The sequence below is a fragment of the Pezoporus wallicus genome, unplaced genomic scaffold, assembly GCF_028554395.1.
Source record: "Pezoporus wallicus isolate ANWC-B61680 ecotype Strahan unplaced genomic scaffold, APGP_CSIRO_Pwel_v1 contig_3710, whole genome shotgun sequence".
Classification (NCBI taxonomy): Eukaryota; Metazoa; Chordata; class Aves; order Psittaciformes; family Psittacidae; genus Pezoporus; species Pezoporus wallicus.
The window spans coordinates 3,263,980-3,289,262 of record NW_026640315.1 but is presented as its reverse complement, the minus strand read 5'-3'; the positions used below and the strand labels follow the sequence as shown (position 1 = coordinate 3,289,262).

The window sequence follows — 25,283 nt, the reverse complement described above, 5'->3', positions numbered from 1 at the left end:
TTAGAAAATCCTTTCTTGCCAGGGAGTTCTCATTCTGCAGCCCCACAAGTGACCATGTACACAGTAGTGATTGCTCATCGTGCTTCATCCTTAATCTGTATTTCTGAAGTGTGTATTCTGATTGGGAAATATTTGACAAAAGTGAGATCAATTTTAGATACGGCCAGCTAAGAAGAAAAGCCATTTTTAGTGCTGCTGGTTTTAGGGTGGTTTATCCCCCTACTTTTGTCTCCTATCTTGGTAACACAGAGCTAGGTTGTAATGAACTTAATATAGAACATGTAAATTAAATGTAAATTCCCTATTTAAGGAAATTGCCATAAAAAAACTATTGTCAGCTGCAATGGAGTCAGCTGTGCCCTGGCTTGGCCTCATCGCGCTACAGGATATCATGGTGTAAATTGGCTAAAGGACTGCCAGGCACCACTGCAATTATGTCAAAATCAAGGTTCAGTTTTAGGGATGATTTTATTTGCACCTGGACTTTTACTGTATGATGCTGTTCAGTATCTGTTTGCTTCATGATTTGCAATGAAAAATCTTGATTTTGTGAGGCTTTTCCCCCTCTAAGAAGTTTCAAAGGGTACAGACAAATAAATGGTGAGGTTAGCTGAAAGTTCCTTCTGTGCCAAGAGCTCTCCTTTTGGTGAATATCATTACAAATAGTGAGTCCCTAACACGTATGGCTACTGCAAAACTAAGATAAGGCCCATACTGACAGAATGTGAGCAAGTAATATGGTTGTGCCTCTCCTATTTGATTTTTCTAACTGAACGACTGAAGTGAATTAGTAACTGTAACACTTGAAATGGATGCGGCTTTAAAAAACCTAATCCCAGTTAATATTCCCAGTCCGTTATGGCCTTGGAGCTACTTTGACGTAATTACATGAAAATACAGTTCTCTCTTCAGAAAGTACAAATCTAAGCGAGATATTTTGTGAGAGATAGAATAATAGAGGAGTCGTGACATAGAGAAAAAAGAGAGCAGGCAACAAGGCTGCTGATAAAGATGTGGCTGCTCTTCCTCTCTGCAGCAGTGATATTCCCATGCTGATCAGTGAGCCACGTTTACTGCTCCCAGGGAGGGATTCAGACTCTTTCCATCAAACTGCTCCCCGTTATGTATGTCCACATGAATAGTTTTAGCCAGTGAACAGGTTTGAAATTGGGCAATTCCTGTAATCTTTGCCCAAGTAAATCTCCAAAGCAAATTAATGGACTTTGGGGGTAAGGAGGTTGGAACATGACTTAGTGAAAAGTTACACACTGAATAAAACTCCAGAGTTTAATTTCTGAGGAGGTGGCCTTTTATTCTAGACCAAATTTTCCTCCAGGAAAATGAGAGTTAAAGTGGAGCAGATGACACAACCTGCTAAAGGATGCTGTAATACAAAACTGGAGACTAGCCAGTAGTTCTGACGAAGGCAATTTAAGGGGATTAGAATTTCAAGGTGGAGAGCAGGTTTTGTACCTTTTTAATAGGGAAAAAAAAACTATTCTTGCAGGCCTTACTGCAATTGCACCTCTAAATTTTTCATACTATTAAATCTAGATTTAAACCATCCTACAAATGATGAATCCATATATATTCTGCTCTTGATGACAGGAAAGAAACATCACAAGATACATTCATATATTATGAAACAAAGCCAAGGCAAACAAGCACTGATCTGACCCTCAGAGTCCTACTAGCATAGGAGAATGGACTCAGCAGGGTCTGACTTTATACCCATTTCTATCCAAACCAGGTTGGCTATGGGGATTTGCTATAAAAGTTACATTTGGGATTAGCTACATCTGAACAAGGGTGAAGCCAGCAACTTAGCCTGAAGATAAAAGAAGAAAAATGGGAAAGGAGCTTGTAGAAAAAGATACTAAATTTGTTGTTGACTTACTGTCATCTCATAACCTGACTTTCCATTCTGGCTGTGGCTACAAAGAAAAGTCAAGTCTCTAACAATGTGCTAGGATATGTCATTGTAGGTCATGAGGAAAATGAAGGAAAGAATTCTAAATACAGCAGCACTTGGATTGCTGCAGTATCCTCTGTGATCTTCCTTTCCTGAGGCACTGGAATCATCTGCCAGAGTCTGAAAATTTTCCCCAAAAGACACTACTGACAATCGTAACGATGACCCAACTGAAATCTTTTTTCCACTTTTCCTGTGGGTGAGTTAGTCTACATAATGATGAGGTTTCAGTCCTCTTGGAAAGTGTATAAATGTTTGTCTGTTGTAAAAAACCTGTCACAAACCCCACCCCTAAGAAAAGCCAAACTCTGATGCAGAAAGGACTCTCCAGCCTGAATATTACTCTTTGTTTTCCATTTGATTGTGTATTTCAATATCAATTAATTACTTGGCTTCCAACTGTAAAGCCTGTCCAGCTCTTTCCAAAATAATATTTAATATTCTGCCTTTCTACATCATCTTCTTAAGGATACAGATTGTTCTCACCATTCATTTTCTGCACATTTGTGAATACAGTTGCACAGATTGGGAGCCTTATGCTTCTTTTTGTGGCCTTTAATCTCTTCCTTTAAAACTTCTAAATTTTAGTCTCTTTGATCACAAACACTATAAACCCATCCTTCCTACAGGTTTTGAGGCAATCGCAGATTATGGGGTTAGGAGAGGAAATAAGAGAATTAGAGCTAGGAAAGAAATCAGTCTTGTTCTCTAATGACTTCTTACTTTCTGCTGCTGATAGAATGAGAAGATTAAATCCCTATCTGCAAATGCTGTGAGGACAATCTAAGAAGGGGAAAAGCATAAATGATTAGACAGCAACTTGTGCCAGTAAAGGGAAGCAACAATGTCATTCAGCAAACTTCTGGAATGGAGGAAATGGTCAGAGGTAGCTGAAGCAGCAAATAAGGCACAGTTGAAATGCTTGAAAAATTCCTCCTGTTTTTGACAGATTGGCAAAGGCATCTGTCATCCCCACTTCTAGCAAAGCATTTGAAAGAGAAAAAGAATGTAAAACTATATTACTTAGAGGTGCAATATGTGGATCAAGCCTGTGACAGAGCAGGGCACATTTTTTTCAGATAAGATATTGGGTAATAGTTCCAATTTAGGTCCTTGCAAATGTGCAGATTTGTGTGTGCTTAAATTCATGAGGTTTGTACTTAAACCATACACTGACTGATTCAGGGCCTCAGTTGACCTGGTAATGGCCATTTAAGAGAATTCTCCATTATTTTATTTAAAGCTCAGAGATTATAGTGAAAGCATCTTGTTCCAGAAATAGCTCAGCTGATTTCATCAAGGGACTGCTCTGTATATCTGAATTTGCTTAGGAGAAAAGCAAGCAGGGAAGCTTGTAAAAAGCAACCTGTATTATACATATCAAACACAACAGCTATTTAAAAAATGTATTCCAAGAAAGGGCATGATGGGGAAAGGCCCCCTCAGCTCACATTTGTTCAAATAATCACCATGTTTTGCAAAACAAGGACTGGAGAAGGAAAATAAGTACACAGATAAAAGCAGACTGGAGTTTCCCTTTGTTTCGTTCTTCTGCAGTTTCAGACACATTAACATTTTATATCCAGTTCACAAAGCATTCAGCATTGCTTATTTTATTCCAGTGCTGTTAATGACCAAGACAAGTTAAAATGGTAGAGTCAAACTTCAGCTTTTCGTATATTTCCTGAGCAACGTTCTCCTTACCAGCTGGTAAACTGGTTCATCATAGTTCATTGCTCACTTTGAATGCTTTAAATGGGTAACCGCATCTTCCAGAACCACTAAAGTAGCATTCTTGTTACTGAATAGTCGCTGGCATTTTGTTTTTTTAACTGTTCCTTTAGGATGAAGTGAAATTAACAGAGCGTTCACTGCATTTATTTAACAACAACAAAAAAAGAAAACAGTATTTATGCTTCCTGGAAACATTCGCTATAGAACACTGTGCCCCAAAGGGAAAAACACATCCTTGGCTTGTTACTGATCTTGACAGTGTCTGCAGAGCTTCCCTGAATTTGATGGTTCATGATAGCCTTTTAGCTAGCCACTATTTCCAAGTCCCAGAATCACAAGTAGAATTATATTGCAGGGATAGGATCAGTCACATGGGTCACCAAGATGCCTCAATCGTTAAATTCTGGGCACAGGCACAGATGCAAATGACCTGCATTTCAAATATAGCCGTCGTTTGCCTTGCAAAAACAAGAGACTTGAGGTTCAAAACCAGCTCCTAAAGGACTGAGATGAAAATAAGCTCTGAGTGTGCTCAAATGGATGGAAGTTTCCAGCTTCCACTGAGGACAGTTCAACCAGACTTTTGATTCTCAGTATAACAGCACCTTAGCCTGAGTTGTTCACACAAAATACCTGCATTTCATTCTTGTCCCTAGAGTGAAAAGGTTAGAAACAGCCAGAGTCCAGAAACTTAAGTTTTTTACACAGTAATGGAATCCAGCTCAAAGAGTAGAGAACACAATAAACCCCATCCTAGATGTTGACTTTACTATTTGTAACCAAAGTCTCCCTTCCAAAAAGTACAAGGAAGACCTGCAGTGTGAGCAGTAAGTGCTGAACACGATGTGTTAACGTCTAACAGTCCTCTGTTGATCTGACATAGTGGATTGTTCCTGAAAAAGTCTGTGGGATAATTCATTCGAACTGTCATAAATTTTGCTTAGGAACACCTTGTTTATGTATGATCTTGAGAACACCGATTTTCTTCCCTTTGACATCTGCTAGAGAACGTGACTGTGTCCCTGCAAAAACTTTGGTATCTTACATCAGAAGATGTTCAGATGCAAGCCAAAAATACATTATGTTGCACAAGTCATTGAAATTGCTTGTAACGGTTATTCCAGGTGGATTTTGTAAGGGTGATGTTCTGAACAGTGCTGAGTCTCTTTAACTCTTGCAGATTTTTGACAAAGAAGCTAAAGACCTGGAGAGAGAAGTCTGCTTTATTGATATTGCCAGTGATGAAATTCCCGAGCGCTATTACAAGGAATCAGAGGTAAGAGACAACTTGGTTTGAATTGGTGAAGAAGGGAATGTAAGAGGCTGCAGGAAAGCCTTGATAGTAATCAAATCAAAGGGTTTTTTTGTATGAAATCTTGCTGGTCAGTAGTATTTAAGAAGCTTTCAATTTGAGGGGAAGCCGATAGCAACCTCCTTATCTAGATTGCCTGACACTTCCTTTTGCAGATGGTTCCTCCAACCTTTTGAAATGCTTTCATACCCTTATCGGAACATATCCTGTACCAGATCTTTGATGTTCATCTGAATTCATTCAAAGTAGAAAAAGACTTTTCTTTGAATCATGAAGCTCAGTTAAGTGTTTGCAGGTCTGAGGGGTATTAAATGTTCCTGTCATCCTTACTTGCATCTCGCCATGATGAACAAGTCGTGTGAAGTGTCTGAGCCCAGGCAAAGGACAGATGAGGACAGGGTTGATGCACAAGGTAACTCATTGGTGACCATGACACAAGACCAAGAAGGACTGAAGTAGACTACATGCTGCAGTGAATCTGCCAGGAAGCATCAATGGCAGCAGACACATTCGTTCCCTTAGAATTCCCTTGGAAATCACTCCATGTATATTTGATGGCTCACATCTCTAAAGAGCACTCTTCTTTTAGGTCAGTGCAATTCACTGGTTTGAAATCAGCAGCCATCATGCAAATGAAGATGAGGCCTCAGTAACCTCAGACTTGAAAAATGATGGTTCACAACAAGTAGCTAGAGAGGAAAGATCAGATCTCTGCTTGCATTTAATTCTGGAGATATGATTTTCCTCTGGAGCCAAGTGTATATTCATAGCTGGCAATGAGTATGGCAGCTGTTTGACTATACAAAACGAGACTACATAATCATTTTTAGGGCAGAAAATGAAGACTTGCCAATGAATTTATTTCTATACCATAGGAGACATGATTTTCAGACTAAAAAAGTCGGGTACTTGTTATCTTCCATTTATAGATCCTATTTCAAATTTTATGTATGGGTCATAAAACCAAATTGGGTCTACAGTAGAATGAAAAGTAATTTTATTAGTTCCCTTAGATAATGAAACCCATCTGGTTAGTACTAAAATTGTATAACACCTCATGAAACAGCTTATTGGTCCCATCATCTTATCTGAACTCCATAGTCTCCTGGTTCCATTTAGGAATGACTGCTGCTATTGAATGGGTCAGCATTTCACTGGGCTTTAAAGAAATCATGTCAGATTTTCCATGTCGATGTGTGCACTTCCAGAAATGGTAAACATGGAGGTTTAACACCTTTTCAGCTTTCCTTCCCATTTTTAATAGCCAACTATTAAGTATAATTTCCACATGGTTACTCTTATGATAGAGGAAACCAACCTCATGTTAAGCAAGAAAGAATTTCAGTCTTTGTGTTGTTATTTCAGACACTAGAGACCTGATTCCAAGCAAAATGGAATTTTACATGGGTTTAAACAACAAAAATAGCCCAGCATCTGTTGTTTTTTTCTGTACTGATGGATGATGTGTTTGTGCCTACCAAATTCTGTTTCAGAATTCGTACAAAATAGTAAGAACACCTTAGCATTTAACTGTGCACATACTGTAACTGACACTGAATTAAAAATAGTTGAATTAAGTATCTTCCAAAATTTACCAGCTATGGGGTTTTATGCTACCGTATGATGAATGTGAAGCCAAATTCCCATTTCTCATGAAGCCTCATACATCATTTAGGGACTATAAAAAGATTTTTAATGTTGTAAATGTAATTTCTGTCTGTCTTCAATCAGAACAGGATAAAAAGTAAGTTTGTGTAAATGAGGAATGGTCTGTGTTTTCCAAATAGCAGTTTTAGAGATAACTAAAACCCATTTACTGAAAGCTTTTGAAAGGCATTTTAGTTCTAATAATAATTTGGCTGCTTTTAGTTCATTTAGCTGAAGTGATACTAAGATTAGAGATTAAAAGTGATTTAAGAATTAGATCCCGCAGGGTAGTGTTCTGACTCCCGTCTGGAAAGACCACTGAGAATGATTTTAACTTCAGGCATGTTAGTAATCTCTTCAGCTCAGTGGAGCTTCTACATGATTACAGTTAAGTGAGTTCTGGATCAGGGTCAGCATATGTGGCAGTTTCTAGACATGAGCTTTAAATTTCTTTTATATCCTGATGAAAGTGCATCCCTCTTCAATTAAAAATATATGTCATTTTTAACAGCAAATTTCCTTATTTAGTTTCATTACTGTATATTAAAGGGGTAACAAATAATTTAAACCTTTCACACACTGCTTCAACTGCTTGTAGATGGGTGATTGCTGATATGATCAGACAGCACTAATTGCATAGTTGCAGTTAAGCTAGTATTTGTGATTTCCATTATTTTGAACTTTGAAGTGCTCAGTTACCCTTCACAGGCTGTTTGGGCCAAAAACCTAAGTTTTTCAGCCCCTTCCTACAATTTGGCTGTGACCTTTCTTTGGGCTACTGTATCAAATAACATTGATTGTACCAGAATGAGCTTGGGCAGCTTTAGTGTTGTTTTTCTCATTTCTATAAATGGAAGATGCGATTGTGCAATATCAGTATCATCAATAGAGGTGATAATAGTGCAGCAACCACGGGAGGGTTCAGGAGATACCCAAGGAACCCACAGCAACAAACTCCATACAGAGTGAAGCAACCCATCTCTTCTTCCTAGCACCTGGGTTCTAAAACATGGCTTTTCACTTGCCCTGACATGAATCCTATAAACATATCTATATTCTACCTTCCATTGTAACTTACGTAATAATGATTCATGCATAAAAAGGCAACATGTATAAAACATCATACATAAATGTATACTCCATTTGAATTGCACAGCTCATTTTGACTTGTGCTGGTGCTGCTGAGAAAGGAGAAGTGTTCCACGAAAATGTCATGGTGGTTGAAGGGAAAATGATTGAATTCAGATCTGTGCATATCTGCTTTTTCTCTCCAAGTATTAACTAAAACGGAAAAGGAAAAATATAGTTAGCTGGAGGCTTCAGGAGAGCTGTTGTTTCACTGAGGAGGGACCTCTGCCAATAATGCTGGGTGATCTCGTGTCCAGAGGCCTGCAAGTGATTTGAATTCCCTTCAGAATGGAGAGCTTATCTGTCAGTGTGTGCAGAGAAGGACTTAAATCACCAAGTAAATAGTGAATCAGAGACAATTTGTAGCTATTACAAACATACACCGAGTCCAAGTCTGTCCTCCATGGAGGTGTACGGGTTTCTGGTGTCCAAAAAGTTGTCCTTGCAGAAGCCTGGAGGGGATGTAAGTGCAGCAGTCTTGGGCCTCCCAAAGCAGATGACTGAATTTTGACTTAATGACCATCTACAACCTTCATTGTGCAGTAGCCACGAGAACACCCCACAATGCTGCCATATCTTAAATAAAGCAGGGTTTTTTTACTAGCATGGGCCTAAAAATCCTTAAACTTCAAAAGTTTAAAATGTGAGTTCCCAAATGGAGAAAGCTTGAATCTAGGCTAACAAGTTTGCCTGTTTTTCTGTAAGGACTCACATATGTGTCCAAATCTGAATGTGTGTATTACATCAAATACAGAATTTTCTGTATCTATATAAAGAATGTGCAAGCCTACAGGTAAGAGTAGTTGCACATTTTGTAAATTCATTTCCTTGCGACTTTACCCTCAATGAATATGTATCACCAGCCATCATGTATTCCCCATATAGACATACATATTTATCTGAGTTATAGAAAAGAATAAAACTGAGCTATGCTGAAGAGTGAGGGCCTCAAGTGAATCATTCACTGAAATGAAACATCTACTGTAGATGGGAGCTACTGAGCAAAATGTTCTTTTCCAACATATTCAAGTTGTCAAAATTAACAGTGTTTCATTTCCTGTTTATAACAAAGCAGTTGAGAGTTGGACAAATGGAATAAACTTTTTAAGTTACCTCCACACAGAAAGACTTCATGCAGCTGCTGCAGTTTTTCTTCTTCTGGCTGCTTTTACTTTAACACAGCTGCACTGTAATAGGTCCAGCTTACTACTGTCCAGGTGCTTTCAGAATAACAAAACCTCTATCACATTACAGAGCCCGAGAATTATGTTTGAGATAACACAGCTGCCTCGGCCCCCCAGTGAACGTGTACAACATGTTGGTACAGAGGATCAGAACAGGGCATGGCAAAAAGAGATGAAAATTTCCCTTTCCTTCTGACTAACTTCATTTGTGAGCTTATGTAAAGCCTGGCTGCATTATCATATCTTAACACCTCAGGACTGTCCCAGTATTTACAGTTCTGAAGTATTTAGCTGTCTCTTCCAGAAAATACATTCTATTGGAAATTCAAGAAGAGGGGGGGAAAGAAAGTCTTTTAAAAATGGCTCCACGTATATGTCTATAGTAGTAGCATTTTTACATCAACAAATCTTTCCAGAGCCCTCGCTAAGCTGAAATCCAAGCCCTAGCAGCTACAGCTGATGGTGAAAGGCCAGACCACATGTAAGTATTGACATAAGCACAGTGGTGGAACATATTGCAGTAGGGGCTGAAAAAACTAATCCATGCATTAAAAGGAAGGAAGAGAGGAAGAATCTGCTTTAGATCTGAGTGCCTCCAGTAAGAGAACAGCATGCATGGCATACGCATATTGCACCTTCACCTCTGGAGAGCACATTCACCGTAGGGATCTCTTTCCATGCTATAATGGCTGTACAAACAGTAAGAAATTTTTGAGACAGATCAGTGACAAGGTAACAAGATGTTCCACGCTGGCTTCCGGCATACAGACAAAGTAGGTGTTGACAGCTGCACAAGAGTATGGCATTTGCAACTCCTGCTGATCCCATGGTGAAGCTCAGGGAAAGGATGCCTATTCAGATTTGGAAGGTTTCTGTAAACCACAAATGTATCTTATTATTTAACTTTAAGTTAAACATAATATTTCAGAATAAAATCTGAAAAGGCATTGCAACAGCCCAGTGCTATATTGTCAATACAGTGGTGTTCCCTCCTGGAAAGGAGGTTGCAGTTCCACGCCGATGCCTGTAACGTCTGTGGTCCATGGGGAAAGTTAAGTAAATAAATGCTAAATAATAAGCTGTTGAGCCAGGACCAACCATACATGGCCTAAGAAACACTGGGAGAGTGCTGTGTTTAAAACCCTATCCATCACAGCAGGGCTTTTGTTTTATTTCATTATAATTTTACATTTTACTCTCAAATAAGCCCAGCTCACGGGTCATGTTGTTTCTGCTTTGTTAGCAGAAGAGCTATTTTTAAATCACTCTGCACCTGGCAATAATGTATTGCAAATACAGAGTAGGTTTTGCTCCTCTGCAAAAGGATTTGCCAGATGGGCTTTCCTAATAAATTGTGTCTGATAAAAGGACGAGAAGGTTATTTAAACAAAAAGATTTTAGCTATGCCATTACATTTAAAATGGATTGAGGATTCTGCCAGTAGATAAATTAAGGGGGAACAGTGAATAGAGGCAGTATTCTTTGGCTGATGGCTCCTCTAGAAAGGAAGGCATGGGTGGCTGAAGCAAAAATAAGGCACACACGATTAATGATGTAAATAACAATATAAAAAGGGGGTCAGAGCAAAGATTAGCTCTCCCAGTTTCTAGTCACGGACAGAAGTGTTTCAAGCACATGTGCCACAATTCCTGCCTGTAGAACTTGCTGCTTCACTGCAGCCTCATGCCTCTGGTATCTGTTTGGGAAATTGCCGTGCCTTTCAAAGGAGGAACAAGGAATGGCCATGGTCTGGTACAGGCAGGTGCTCAGCACTTCCTCCTGGGACTTGCAGAGATGTGAGCGTGGCCCATGAGTCTAATTTGTTCTGACTGACCTAATCAGTGAGCTACAGCATGAGAGGCAGGAGGAGCAGCAGTGCTGTGTACCAGAGCTATTTCTACTTGTATTTAATAGAAAATTATCCTCCTAATTAATTATTTTTTTTTAGAAGGACCTTACATACTGATTGCAGGAAGGACTCCAGGCTGGGAGTCTGAACCTGGCAATCTGAAGTCGTGAGTCAGGCACATGAATTGGTCTGGGTTGTGGCTTTCATGCCAAAGTTCTCACCTTCGACACCCTTTGAATTGATGGCCCAGGGATTTGGTTCTCAAATTCACTTTGTTTAATGTTGCTGTGTATCTTATGACCTACTACTTGTATCCTAAATCTGACTGAGCTTATACAGAGTCTTCGAGTTTTAGCTTGCCTGATCAAGCACTCAGTAAAATCTTTAACATCTTCATCCATTCCTCTGAATTCTTTCTGTTTCCTGGCTTCCATTCATCAGTTAATGTTTTCAAAAAGGCAGGAATTTCCATAAAAGCTATTGGATACAAGTTGCCCATGCTGTCCATCATTGCCTGGCTCTCTGCTTGGAACTGTCCAGCCAATTTGTGACTAAACATCATGTCCTCCAAGAGAAAGGGATGTGATTAAGGGAAACAAAGGTGCCATCCCTGGGTGCCATTAAAGGAATCTGCAGCTAGGAGTGGTGTGGTGGATAAATTGTATTGCATTAGGTGGATTATTTGTGGGACACCAATTTAAGAACCCTCTTGTCCACTGGGCTGGACATTGCAAAGCCAAACCAAAGCAAAACACTTTCACAGCATCCAGGGGGTTCTGGCAGTTTGAGACACAAGTTCCATGCAGGACTGGGCAGTCATGCAGCGTAGCTTTTGTTAGTTGATTTTTATTTGTGACTTCTGAATAGTTGATACTGATTCAAAATCATTGCAGTAAATCCCTTTGGACTGCACTGAAGTTATTCCATTACAGATGTGGTTATCACTGAAGGGCTGTGAAGTGTAACGCTCAGTATTACTGATGTGCATATCCAAAAGGCTTCATCAAGACACTGGCTCCATCAGACTAGCACCGTATGTGTATGTCAGAAACAGCAGACCCTTCCTTACATTAAACTGGTTCCCTTTCTAGAAATGCTTATTTAACACTGGAATATTTTGCAGGAATATTTGAAATCATATTTCCTGTAGTTATTTCTTTATTTACAGAACAATCTACTAGAATTTTACATCTTGCTGAATATTACATCTTAGTTCTTCTCTTTTTTGCTTTTCTTATTTTTATTACATTGATGAATTCAAGCAAAAAACATCTAGATCAGTCTGAGGTCAAGTTGTATTGAGTGAGAAGATTGGCAACAGCATGAGACTATGAGCTGTGATGTACAGTGGTATATTGCTCTGATAAATGATGACACTGAATTGTTTCTCATCGTGATTTAACATTGGAACCTTATTATGCTGCAAGCTTCAAGTTTCTATTTAGAAAAGAGTATGTCAGCAATAAAAGCAATGACTTTCACAGAGCAGCAAGACTATCACCTCATTAGAGCTTTGTAGAGAGGCTTTAATAATAGAGCTTCAGTTTATGGATAAAATCAGAAGCTGAGTCAGGAGATAGCTGAACATTAGAAAAAGGAATGCTGAATGATATATAAGCTCACAATGAATGAAAGAAAATTAAGATCGGAATAGTTGTATCAATTTTTTGTTAGTTTTTCTCCTGATTGTTTTCCATTTAATTCATAATTTAAGCACATGTGTAAATACATGTTTAATGTTTTGCTTTTATAACAAAGGATGGATTCAAAAGATCTTCCCAAATCTCAGCTTTGGGGAAGACAGCACAGGCAAGCATGGGTGGTTACTCTTGAAGAGAGATTTTAGAAGCTCCACTATGAATTAACTAGAAGTACATTATTTTTAAGCTTTGAAAATCAATGCTTAACTGTAAATTATTTCTATTTACAAGATGTAATTGTCAGGATTGGACATAAAGTGAAATGGAATTATACCAATAAGGAAAATTACTCTTTGACAGATAAAACTGTATGATTAACTAATACCATTATTGGATTTTTGGTCTTGCTTTTGTAATTTCCACACCAATTTATTTGATTTTCTATTTTTTAAAAGAGAGACAGAGTTCAATTCTTTAGTGTTTTGTCTGTAACTCACTTGTAACCAGGGGTGGCTGAATTGAAGGAGTTTAATACTTAGCTGCCCACCTGGATATACAAAATATTTAACATTGAAAATGGCATTGTGAGGGTCACATCAGTGTCTGTGTGACCAATTGGACATGATTTCAGCAAGAAGGACATGGGTAGACAGTACTAGTAAGTCATCCTGAGGGAGCAGTGGGAAAGCAGCTCTGAAGAAGCCATGGGTTTGGTTCTTTTCCAAAGGCCATAAATAACATTTGGATTGCACTGTGTTGTAATTACTTGCAATAATCTATTTTCCTATAGCAGAAAATGCCCTAGATGATAGGATTGTCAAGGCATCTCCAAGAATATGCTGCCATCGATTCACTGGCTGCTGGACTAAAAGACAGATTGGATTTTAGTGTATTCTGGTACTTATTTAAGTCAGTTTCATGTTACTTTTTCATGATGTTTATTAGCACGTTGTAATATTTTATGTCTTATCAAAACATTTACTTTCACGCATTAACAAACAGGACTTCCTCTCCTGCATTTCCCAGTGTGTTTTCTTTGTTTTGCAGGATCCTAAATATTTCAAGTCACAGAAGACTGGGAGAGGCCAGTTAAAAGAAGGCTGGAGAGAGACACATCAGCCCATCATGTGTTCCTACAAGCTTGTGACTGTGAAATTTGAAGTCTGGGGGCTTCAAACCAGAGTAGAGCAATTTGTACACAAGGTCAGTGAAACACAAGCTGTTTCTTATCCTTCACATAAGCAGAACTTGAGTACTGCCCTGCACAGGAATGTAACTATGACTGTGTAAAAGCTGGGGAGCTCAGCTGAATCTGCACTCAGAACTCTCTCCAGGGGCTGGAAGATCTGGAGCAGAGCCAGAGAGTTCTAAGGTTGAGAAAAACTATCAATATATTCAATACTGTAGTAAATGCATGAGCTGAAGCATTTGTGAATACATGTGAGTACATGTAGCAGCGATGTGCAGAATTTCTTACAAACAGGTAGTGGGAAAGTTTTCCAATCAATCTACTAAAAAAACTAATGGATGAATGGCATAACAGCCAAATGATAGTATTTGTCAGAGTATTAGAACTATTCTGTTTATCCACAGATAAATGTGTTTTATCCTTGTTTAAAAAACTAACAAGGAAAAAGGAAGAGTCCCAGAAGGTCTAATTGTCCAAAGATTAATAAATGCTGAACACATTCCCAAATGGTCTCCCATGCAGGTCACAGCCACACTGATGTGATCCAGTGTGGGCAATAGATCCACTTGAGGTGGGAGGTTGGGCCACAAGACCTTCAGAGGCAGTATGTCTGACTCTCTAGGACACGTCTCCTTAGACATAAAACTGACAGAATATTTTTCACTTTCAGTCATGTTGAAAGACAAGTGTTACTTCTCTAACACTTTTCTGTGTAGTTGCTGCAGAGGTATTTAACCTTTCCCTTGTTCCACAGGTCGTCAGAGATATACTATTGATTGGTCACCGGCAGGCATTTGCCTGGGTTGATGAGTGGTACGGTAAGTATGCTCCAAAACCAGCCCATTTAAAAGGCCTGATGCAAAGCTAATGTCAGCTCACAAAAGATTTCTGTTTACTTTCGTGGATCATCAGGTTCTAATATAAGTTGTTCGTGAAAGAGAGAGAACTATGTGCAGCTTCTGTGGAACACAGGGAGCTCATTCACAGCAGGTTTTTCTAACAAAAGTAGGCTGCATGGTAGGCAGGCAGCACACAGGGACACCATTACATCGCTCACCAGACAGACATCAGGCTCATCACCCTGCATTGGAGGCAGGTAGAAGCTGCCCTACCAAGAGTCATCTACATGGAGAACCGCATGCAGGTTGGAGTAAAGCTTCTTATTAAGACTGCATTAACCTGCAGTCATTTCCATGCAGCAAGCTCCTGAGGCCTCTCATCCAACACAGTTTCAGCTTTTTAGGAAAGTTTTAACCTGTTAATGTGGATTGCAGTAAAGAAAAGATGGAGCTCAAAGTCCTTTCTGAAAAAGGGATATAAACATTGTGTAGCCTCCTGGGTCTGGTTCAGCAGCAGCTGCATGCAAAAACTGTGTTAAGTCCATGCCCCAGCTGTAGGAACAGGCCCTTCCAATAGTACAGAGTAATCTGAATATCAAAGAGCCAATTACTCTGCAGAAAATAAGCTCAAAGGGTTTGTACTTTTTCCATGTATTGTCAGTAAGATGTGTCCATAACCATAGATACTTGTAGAACCGTTTCTAAGATACTCTTGTAACATACTTTACAACTGGGGAATATATTTACAACACTTATTCAGACCCTCCTTAAGCTTCAGGAAACACCCTCATGGGCATTCCATGGGCTGGTGCAAACACACACATCTCCAGTGTATTCAGAAATCTGCACAGTTTTACATCAGAGTCTAGCAAGATATAAAGAAATGTTAATGGGAAGCAAAGAGTCATGTGTACTTTAGCAGAGTTACTGATGATAACAAGTGAGTAATCATGAAGTTAAACATATGGAACAGCTTTAGCCACAAAACCATTAACCACAGATTTTCCCATCTTAAATCTGAATGCACCCTGACAAAAATACTCTTTCCCCAAATGGAATGTTGTGATACACAATTATGTCACGGATTTCTGTAATGGTGAGTCTTTTTCCTAAATAATGTAGTGTACTTTTGGAACTTAATTGTCAGGCTAAGTGCAAAACCTAAAAAATCTGGTCTAACTAAAAAAAAAATGAATAAAGGCTTAAGAACATAGCAAGATTTATAATAGAAAGTGCAGGAAGTTAGTTTAAGTAACTCTGCTGTGTGCAGCCCTTCTGCCACTGCATTCCTCTGAAGTATAGCACTTGGTAAGACTTGCTGACTAGAAAGTGAGTATTTCATTATCCAAAATGAGTGAGATCCAAGTTGTATCCGCCCAGTTCAGTTTAACAGCTCTTGTGGTTTGTGTGCGTAGGGAGAGGTTTTAAAAACACAGAATTTTTAAAGCATCTGTATGTCATCAGTGTGTCTGTTATCAGCTTTTAAAAGAAAAGTTTGAGAAAGACTTAAAGATGATGATAGTCAGTAAAGCAGAATCGAATTATCGTGTCATAAAATCAGTTATTAAAGAAAATGTTATGTTATGGATATTACTGACTGATTACTGATACTGTAAGTATGAATGTGTCATGTCGTTACATTTACTAAACTGTACTTAGCTTTATTATTAAGAATATTTCTTTTCACAGCATTATTTACAAATGAAGAGCATGTTCTCTGCTTGGCAAAGTGCATGCTTAGCATGGCTCATGAGCTTGTTTTTCATTCCAGATAACAGTGAAAGACTAAAGGAGTAGGATTTTGAGTTATTCTATGTTTACTTTTTATCACAATTCTAGACTGCATTTCATTTTCACTGATGAAGTACTGCATTGCACTACTAATGTAACAGCTGAAGTTATATCTTTGCTTAAAAGCTGTCTCATAAAATGCAGCAAGAGCCTCATCTCACATAACAAGGAGTGGTGTGATACAAGAATTCACAAATCCAAGTGGCACATAATAAACTTGAGAAAAATTACAGCCTCAAGAACAAAACCACCATGTACATTACCAAAAGGGGAGCACATTTGCAAGTTTCTCATGCTAATAAAATGCCAGTTAGGCTTTGTGAGTAAAAAGTTGATGGCTATTTTCATGAAGCTCTGAAGTTATCAAACTGTTATAAAGAACAGAGCAAAATCCTTACAGCCTTCATGTTCACTTACACCTTACTCTCAGGTAGATTTATTGAAAGCATGGGAATACTCATCAGAGTAAGGTCCCAAGTCAATGAACTGGTTTCTTCATTGGTTTACTGGAAGTGTGGTTTATGATAAATCTTCTAAAACCTGTAATGCTTGCCTGGAGTTACATAGCAGGCACCTAACAGGTTATGTGCTACTTTGACAACACCAGGCATGCCTAGACAGTGATAAATGATCCTACCCCTAGAATCAGCCTGATTTGTAGAATATTTCTAATTCTTTTAGTTTATTCAATTGCTTGAGACTACAAAACTATTCACATATTCACTATTCATTCACTTACCTGCATAATTGTTAGTTTCTGGAATCTAAGCTGACATGTGCTCTAACTGTAAGAATGTTTGCTGGTTATGAGATGTACTATGCAAAAATAACAAAATCTTTCTGAAAGTGCCTGGAAAGGTAAGTAAATATTTACAATATTTCTGTCCCTATCCTTTATTCCAAGGGATCTTCTAAAATCTTTTTAGAAGATCTTGGCCTTTGCCAGGGCCTGCACATCAATACTTTCTGCCTACTTTGTGTTACACGGATACTCCTAAACAGTTTCCACTCCTTCCTGTTCTCTGACTCCCTTTGACTTAACCTTCTTATACCTTCCTTGGCTGATATAACTACCTTTATGAGTCAATTTTCATAAAGCTAGTTGCTCCATGCTCTTTTTTTTTAATCCGTTTTTGGCTTCTGCTCAAAGACTATTCCTAGAACCTTCTCCTTAAGAAAAAAAAATGAAGTTTGCACTGAATCAATGGAAAATGCCAACAATTTTGAACTTTTTACAGATATGACTATGGATGATGTTCGAGAATACGAGAAAAACATGCATGAAAAAACCAACATTAAAGTTTGCAACCAACATTCATCTACTGTGGATGAAATAGAGAGCCATGCCAAAGCAAGAGTATGTCCGTTTTTAAAACATATTGCACATCCTCAGCAAATACACCTGCACAGATCAGAGCAACCGTCTGATCTTGCTGACCAGTCAGTGGAATCTGGGGGAGGTTTTGCTTCAGTAGGAAGAGAATCTTTCTCCATGAAGTGGATTTCCAGGAAAACACAATGCTTAAATTTCCATTGGATGCACGAAGAGGAAGTTAAAGACAAGTTTTATTTTCTACTATTTGAATAGTTATAAAATGCAGGAGTTCAGATTGCTTCAGTCAAAAAGCCAGGAACATGGGGAGTGGAAAATTTCTATGGAACTGACAAAATGATTTGCTTTACTAGGGAAAAAAAAAGCTAATGAATTTTTTCTCTGTTGTCAAACTACTTTTAAAGTTGTCATTGATTAAGATCTTTTTCAGCAGTATGTAACAGCAGTTTGTGGAGAAGGGCCGGTTTCTATGTAGATTCTTTGATTCAGATTCTGGAAAATTCATTAAGTATTGAAATTCATAATTTGGGCACCTCAAGCAGCAGCCTAGAATCAGAAATTATTGCTATTACAAATAGAAAAAATAAGTGACATGAGTGATACTTGCTTTTGAAATGTTATTATTCCTTCATTTCTACTAACTGCGCTGTAGAACTCACTGATGGTTTTACTCATGTTACAAGTGTGGGGCAAGGCCTGAAGGGCTTAAAGTCTTTCCTTTGTTTTTGCTCAGTAAAAATGCTCACCAGCTGGAGAAAATGTTGTCCAAGTGAAAACCAGAAGGTAATTTTTGTGTTTGAAATGCTGCAGCTCTGTGAACATCAAGTTAACTCCTTAGCTGAGCAGTAAATTGAGAATCGGTTCTGCCTTTGGCTCTACACTTCAGAATTTGGCGTTGAATGAAGTCTGACATTCATCCTTAGTTCCCATGTGGAAAAGGTGCCATTGAGGTCAGAACAGAGTTTGTCGTTAATGAAAAGAAAAAGAAAGTCTGAGCCTTCTTAGCTCATGGTAAAGTCTTGTTTTCCTTGACTGTATGTCAGAACAGAAGGGAATTTAAAGCAAGTATACTCTAAAAAGCAAATGTCAGCTGAAGGGACAGTATTTCATGTCTGAATTTACAGTGAACAGTCTTGCAGGCTGCCACTTAGCAAGACTTTAATCAGGCTTCACTTAAATGGCAGGTAGACTGAGAAATCTTCCTTACCTTGTTCATTTGTCCAAGACAATTTCAGACTGTACAGAAGTCCTGGATTGAAAACAGCTGAAATGAATGGATGGGCTCCCTTTGATGTGAGGGTGCTTTAAAACCCTTTGAGTTCAGAAACACTACACACATTGGTACAGGGTGTGAAACAAAATGTGTATCAGGCAAACAGGTTGAAGTCTATCTCCAACACAAGTAGGTACAGATACTCTTGAGACCATCTGTTTATTTCAACCGCTTACCTCAGATTTGAAAATAGCTTCATCCTCCCACCTAATAACTGGCAACGTAGGCTGGAAAGGTCCCTGGAATGTTGTCTGCAGGGAAGAGAGAAGGCAACTGGCAGTATGCGTGCTTTTATTGATTAGTATGATCTTATAATGCAACATAAAGCTGTTTCTATAGAACATTTGCAGCCAAGGCTACAGATGCATGCAACTGGCTAATATTAAAGTGTCGATGTATGGAAAGTATAGGATTTTGGCATATATATGTTAAGCACCATTGCCAGGCCTGTGGCTTAGAACTTTTAACTGATTGAAATGCTAATGGGGTTGTTTCTGGGTTTTGGAGCTTTCAGAGGTAAAAAAAAAAAAAAAAAAAAAAAGAAAAAAAAAATCTATAAAATGATTTAATGCAATACTTCAAATGTACAAATTTAATATGATGGTCAGTGAAAAACCTCAAATTAATTTCAGTTGGCTCAGTGGACACCTTGCAGGCAGGGTAGACGTGAAGCAGCAGGTTTCAGGTTTATACCAGATGTCATTCGTCTGGGATTTTCCCAAAGTTTTGCAGGGCTCAGCTCAGAGCCCATCCATGCTGGGAGCGCTCTGCCCTCTTGTGGGTTTCCACAGCACTGTGACACCTTTGTCACCTGCGTGACAGTTTGTTCCTGGAGTTTTCTCGGTATCAATGACAAGACTTCCTCTTGCAAAGTGGCTTTAACCTCATATCTCATCTTGCCTCTATCTTGCAGGGAGTTAAGCAGTGGATTTGTTAGTTGGCCATATATGTTTAAGTACAGGTTCTGGATGGAAAAGTTGGCAAGCATGTTTTGGCTTTATCAAGTGTGAGGGAATTATTTAGGTTTTGTTAGTAGAAAAGCAAACAAGCCTCAGCTATATGCATGCAGCTGGAAGTCAGTGGAAGCTGCGCATGGAGGGAGAGAGAAGTTTTCCTCCCTTGGGAAGTACAGCAGATGAACACCCCGATGACAACCCTTTACCCATTCATGCTCATCATTTAAATGAAAAGAACAAAACCCTGATCAGTTTTATTTTGTTGGAAGTTCTGAAAAATTCTACCTGCTGTGTATCTAAATGTGTTCTCTAACTGCCTGTGAAATAGCTTGAGTTTTCCAGCAATTACAGAGGTAGCAATCTTTATTCAGTTCAGACCCAGGTAGAAGGAGAGCCATTAGTATGTGATTAATGCACTTAACTTTGTTTCCTTTACATTTGCCACTGATTGTGCTCTGATCAATGTGTTACCATAGGAAGGCGTTCATGTGGAGAATCGTGTAATTATATGCATGATAAGCAGTCATTCCCTGATGACAATTTGGATGGCAGTAATTTAACTGAGTTAATGAAACAATCATTTGAGATTATTCTAATATGCCTTTGTTTTTCTTTCCTTCTTGTTGAAGACATGACAATGGATGAAGTCCGAGAGTTTGAACGAGCAACTCAGGAAGCCACCAACAAGAAGATTGGGATTTTCCCACCTGCAATATCTATCTCTAACACTTCCATGCCTTCTTCAACCCGCAGTGCTCCATCTAGTGCTCCATCAACTCCTCTCTCCACAGATGCTCCTGAATTCCTAACAGTTTCCAGAGAGCGGCCTCGGAAAAAGTCTGCTCCAGAAACACTCACTCTTCCAGACCCAGCGAAAAAGAACCTTTAAATTCACCTAGCATGTTTCCTTCTGATAAGCCATGTCTACCACAGCAAGAGTGATGTAACTCAGTTTCTACAAAGGTCATGGTGGTTTGTTGTTTCTTTTTTTTTGCTTAAAATAATCTTTCTGGTGTGGAAAGATTACTTCTTTCCTCAGACTTGATCCTTAAAACTTTCAGAGAAGTGCATGCACAAGAACGTAGTCTATATATTCCTAAAGTAGTGCTTCAAGCCATCTGGTGCATCGTCCTGACATACAGTGACATAGTCTGAGGGGAACGCTGTAAACTAAAAGAAATCTTTCTGTAGCAGTATTCTACCTGCAAATCCTCATCTAGGTCATAGCATTTACAATTAGGAGTAGATATTTAGTAAAGCTGCCAAGGACTTCTGTGGCAAATTAGTGCCAACTCGAATGCAGGGTTAACAGGAAAAAAAACCCTCCCATTTTCTTCTTTGATAGCTGATTTTAAAATCCTTCCTGCTCTCAGGCTTTGGTGTATTCATAAACCTTTGACCTGTAACTCATTGCACTTGAACACCAACACCAATCACTCAAGATTCACATTTTGCTTAATATGACTCAGGATTTGGGGCCTAGTTAACAAAGAAAATTTTTCAAACCTAAAATATCACTGTATTGAAGCCCCAATTGTAATTAATTATACTGACTTTGAGGCCATTGAACTATTTCTATCTTGCACATAATTTGTAAAAGAAACCACCTATTTCTTGTAGATAATGTATTTTAATAGCTCTCCCCTGTCCTTTTGTGATCTTTTAAACCCCTCTTGGCATTCATCAGTTGTGTTCCATGTGTAAGATTGCAAAAAAAGCAGCTAAATTGAGCCAGTTGAGAAGCAAACCCAATGAATTCTGTCTTTTCCTCACTGGAAGATAAGTGGTAGTTACGCTGTTAAGACCTTGAATGTAAAGGAAAGAAAACATGAGACTCCTTTTTCTTTTCTGCCTCCCATCTTTCCTAAACAGCCAACAGAAAGCTGTTCCCAGGCTTTGTCATCATCCAGGGGGAGGGGTGAACATCAGTCTTTGAAAAGCAAATGAGTTGTGGGGCTGCTCACTTCTGTGTAGGGTGACATTAAGGAAACAGAAGTACCCTTCCTGGTCTTCAAGTCTCAGGAATTAAAATGTAGAAAAGATGTTTCCAGTGGAGAAGACTGTGGAAAGAGGAGAAAAATAAATGGTCTCCTCCTAGGCTCAGTGAGAGACCTTCCTTTCTGGCCCCCATTTGGGGTACTTTGGTCCCTTTCATCCAAGTTGCTGTTTAATGAATGCTGCCAGTACCCATCATTCTGGTTAGCTGTAGCAGAAGTTAAGTAAGGCTCTGTTCAATTCCAGTGAATGACAGCCATTGCCTGAATCATACAATCAAAGTGGGTGATACTTTGTGCTACCAATGACATGGGACATGGGTTAGAAAAAAGAGAGTCCTCCAGAGCTGAACTATCACTGAGTGTTGGCTGGGGATGGCCTTTTACCCAGGCAGGACCTTTGTGCTGTTTTCTCAGCACAAGGCAGTGATTTGACTGGCTTAAATGCACTGAACTTCTCAATGGCTGTCAATCTACAAAGTTATGTTGAGTGTGTGATATTTATAGCGTAGTTTTAGTAGCAGCAGAATTCCACTGCCAGCCTGCACTGACAAGTGTATATTTGTTTGATAGTTAAAATCCTATAGGTAGCAAAATCCGGGAGCCCTTCATAGGTTAGCTGTGGTCTGACTACCTGCATTCTCCCACTTACTGTCCATGTTCTGCTTCACTTCTCAGAGCTACTAATTCTGTGTGATTAGTAAACTAATGAGTGATGCTTTTTTTGCTTAAAAAGAAGCTGCTGTAATAATGCAAGCAAAACTTTCTTACATTAGTTTATGATTTCAGCTTCAAGAGTGTACAGATTATATATTCATGATTATAATTGGTCTAATCTCATTATTATTTATTTAGTAGCAAGATTGGAACATTGGCAGAGAAGGGAAACCTTTGAAAACATCAAGCATTGTTTGGTTGGGGTTTTATTTCCTGAATTTGACCTATATAGAAATACCTTAGGTCTGCTCCGCCGGAAAGTCTGGTTTTCAGTGATTTTTTTTCTTTGTCAAAGAAAGCCATAATGTCCCTGTGCTTACAGATAAATGTTTCTATGTAAGTTTTGGCATTTGAGTTTTACAGAGATGATTAGACAAAAGCAGTCGTACCTTTACTCATATTTAACAGATTGATTTCCAACCCCTTGTGGATATATTGATTATCACATTAATTTGGTTTGGGGATAGGGCATGTATGAAAATTCTGAACATACCTGTATAGGACACATCTTAAGAGCTGTATGACACAGATGTAGGAGAACGACAGGATGCTCAGTGCTATGTCTCTGTGCTGCTGCTGCAGCCCTTCTTCCTGCAGCGCTGCTGTTGAGGAGACTTCACTGACCCAATAGCCTGAATTCACTGTTGGCCACCACGAGGATCACGATCAGCCACTTTGCCTCCTTTGGGCTTCCTAATGAAGGCAAATAAAAGGATCTATAATGTTCTGTTGCCCTGGATAAGAAACACTCCAGGCTTTTCACTGCCTGTGTAAGTACCCTCTGCTGTGTTCTGCTTTGCTTTCCTTGCCAGTCATGACCTGTTTGGTCCATAGGATCTTTAAATATCCTTTTCTGTTTGGTTGTTCTTTCTTTCTTTCTTAAGGTAGGACAACTTTTTCTAGAATATTCCCAGCAAACACTCAAACCCACACAAAACTAAGCAAAAAGAAAGGTCTGAATACTAAAGTGTTTATCTTCAGGCATGGTTTTCATTACTGATTTTTTCTGTTGTATTTTCAAGCATGTTTATTAGGAGAAAAATAGCATTTTGCAGGTGTTCATCACTTGTTTTGTGAAAGTAAATTATGTGATTATTTAGTGAGTCCATCCTTAGAGTATGGAGCTCTGGGGCAAAGCTGAATAGGCACAATAGCCTGTTCCTGTTCTCTACCACAGTGATGGAAGACTTACATGATGCAGCTCTGCTAGGGCTTGAGGGGAATTCAGGAGAATGCATTTTGGAGCAAATAACAAGATGAGTTTGTTTGAGTTTCTATTAAAACCTCCTCCCAGCTTTGTTTTTATGTATTTCATATGGAACAATCATTACAAAATAACTGACAATTCATTCCTGTCTTTAGAGGGGTAGATCCAAAAAAAGGGAGGTATCCATGAAGGCTATGAGGAGCAGCACATTCCTGAAGCACCTACTTATGAGGATTTCTTATGAATGTAATGCTTAATTTTGTAAATGCCTGGATAAACCCTAGGGAAAGAAACTATTTGACCTTATTCTTTAGCTTTTTTTATTATTCTGGAAGGTGATTTTGTGACCATCTAGTAGCCAGTTTGCAGTAATTGCTGCTGTAGAGATTTTGAAATGGAAATATTTGTTCCTTGAGTTTCAGTTTGTAACCAGACCGCTGTATTCTGTTAAAACTGCTTTGAAGCTTGCTGCACTGTAACTTTAAACCAACCTGCTGTCCTTTGAAACAAGGCAAATGTATATGCTTTTTATGAATTAGTGAGTGCAGTAAGAGAGAATTCATGATCTTGTCAATAGGAGCTTTTCTGTTTCTATTGTTTGGTCTTGGGTTTATATGTGTAACTTGAAATTGCTAAATAAGTCTAACAATGTTTTCTTTATAGGAACAGCATGGTCATTGAATTACAATCTCCAGTAGTTTTGTGCTGTCACTGAAACAGGTTTCATTGGTTTATTTCGTTTCTGTGATAATTCCACCTGAGATTCAATGTCTAGTAATGAATTTCTTTTATTTAGAGCTATGGTGGCTGCATTAGTCAATACATTGCCACAATCAAAGAAGGACCAAGTTTTGAAACGCTCTGCATGTTAAATAATGCAAGGCTCAGCAGGAGAATTTGATTGTCATATTTCTCACTCATATCATTTAGTTTCTGATTTTTCCAAGTTATTTATTATTTTTAATATTGTATTTTTTCCTTGCATTTTGTTGTAAATAAACTACCAACAGTTATTCTTTACAGTTGTGGCTATTTTCTTTCTTTAGGTCTCCTCTAGCAAGGAACATATCCAGTAACATTTCTACCCCCAGCTCTGCAAGTCAGTTCCTCAAAATCAAACAGCACAAAGAACTGGATTTGAAAGGAAAATTTAAACCACTTTAAGTAGGTTTTGTTGTGCCTCAGCTTTTTAAAGATGTTATCTGGCCAGGTGTCCTGTCACTGTGGTATCACCCATTCATTTTTAAATGAACATTTGGCTGACCAGGAAGTTTTTCAGTAGGGAATCTATTTCTCTATGCAGGATTTGGCAGCCCAGTGTTGCCGTACATACTGGAACAGAGAACATTCAAAACCTCTCAGACTTGTAGACAAGTCATTTAATTTTAGTCAACAGCAATTTTGCATGTTCAAGGATTCTTCAAGCTGTTAATTAAAGGCTTACTCCATAGAAACGAAGCTTTCTCTGCACCAGAGGAACGGTACTCGCATATTCAGTACAGAAATGCTCCACAACAG

The 25,283-nt window shown here is 38.7% G+C and overlaps 1 protein-coding gene and 1 long non-coding RNA gene across 4 annotated transcripts in view; one reads left to right on the top strand and one right to left on the bottom strand.

Moving 5' to 3' along the window:
- Nucleotides 1-20,619, top strand: part of PITPNC1 (phosphatidylinositol transfer protein cytoplasmic 1) — a 77,217-nt gene extending 56,598 nt beyond the window's left edge. The window contains exons 6-10 of the mRNA XM_057418505.1: nt 4,887-4,982; nt 13,514-13,669; nt 14,410-14,473; nt 17,524-17,642; nt 20,477-20,619. Of these exons, the coding sequence (XP_057274488.1) occupies nt 4,887-4,982; nt 13,514-13,669; nt 14,410-14,473; nt 17,524-17,642; nt 20,477-20,482 (441 nt within the window). The 3' untranslated portion in view covers nt 20,483-20,619. The remainder of the gene's footprint in view (nt 1-4,886; nt 4,983-13,513; nt 13,670-14,409; nt 14,474-17,523; nt 17,643-20,476) is intronic.
- The window catches only part of LOC130604148 (uncharacterized), a 47,781-nt gene extending 24,292 nt beyond the window's left edge, over nt 1-23,489 (bottom strand). Inside the window, exons 1-4 of one of the 3 annotated variants that reach the window (XR_008973380.1) lie at nt 23,052-23,489; nt 19,068-19,142; nt 15,242-15,359; nt 11,258-11,391 (exon numbers count right to left, since the gene is read on the bottom strand). This is a non-coding gene — a long non-coding RNA (uncharacterized LOC130604148). Of the gene's footprint in view, nt 1-11,257; nt 11,392-14,096; nt 14,301-15,241; nt 15,360-19,067; nt 19,143-23,051 lie in introns of those variants that run through there. The other 2 variants (XR_008973379.1, XR_008973381.1) reach the window with 2 other exon arrangements.
- Between the last annotated feature and the right edge of the window lie 1,794 nt (nt 23,490-25,283).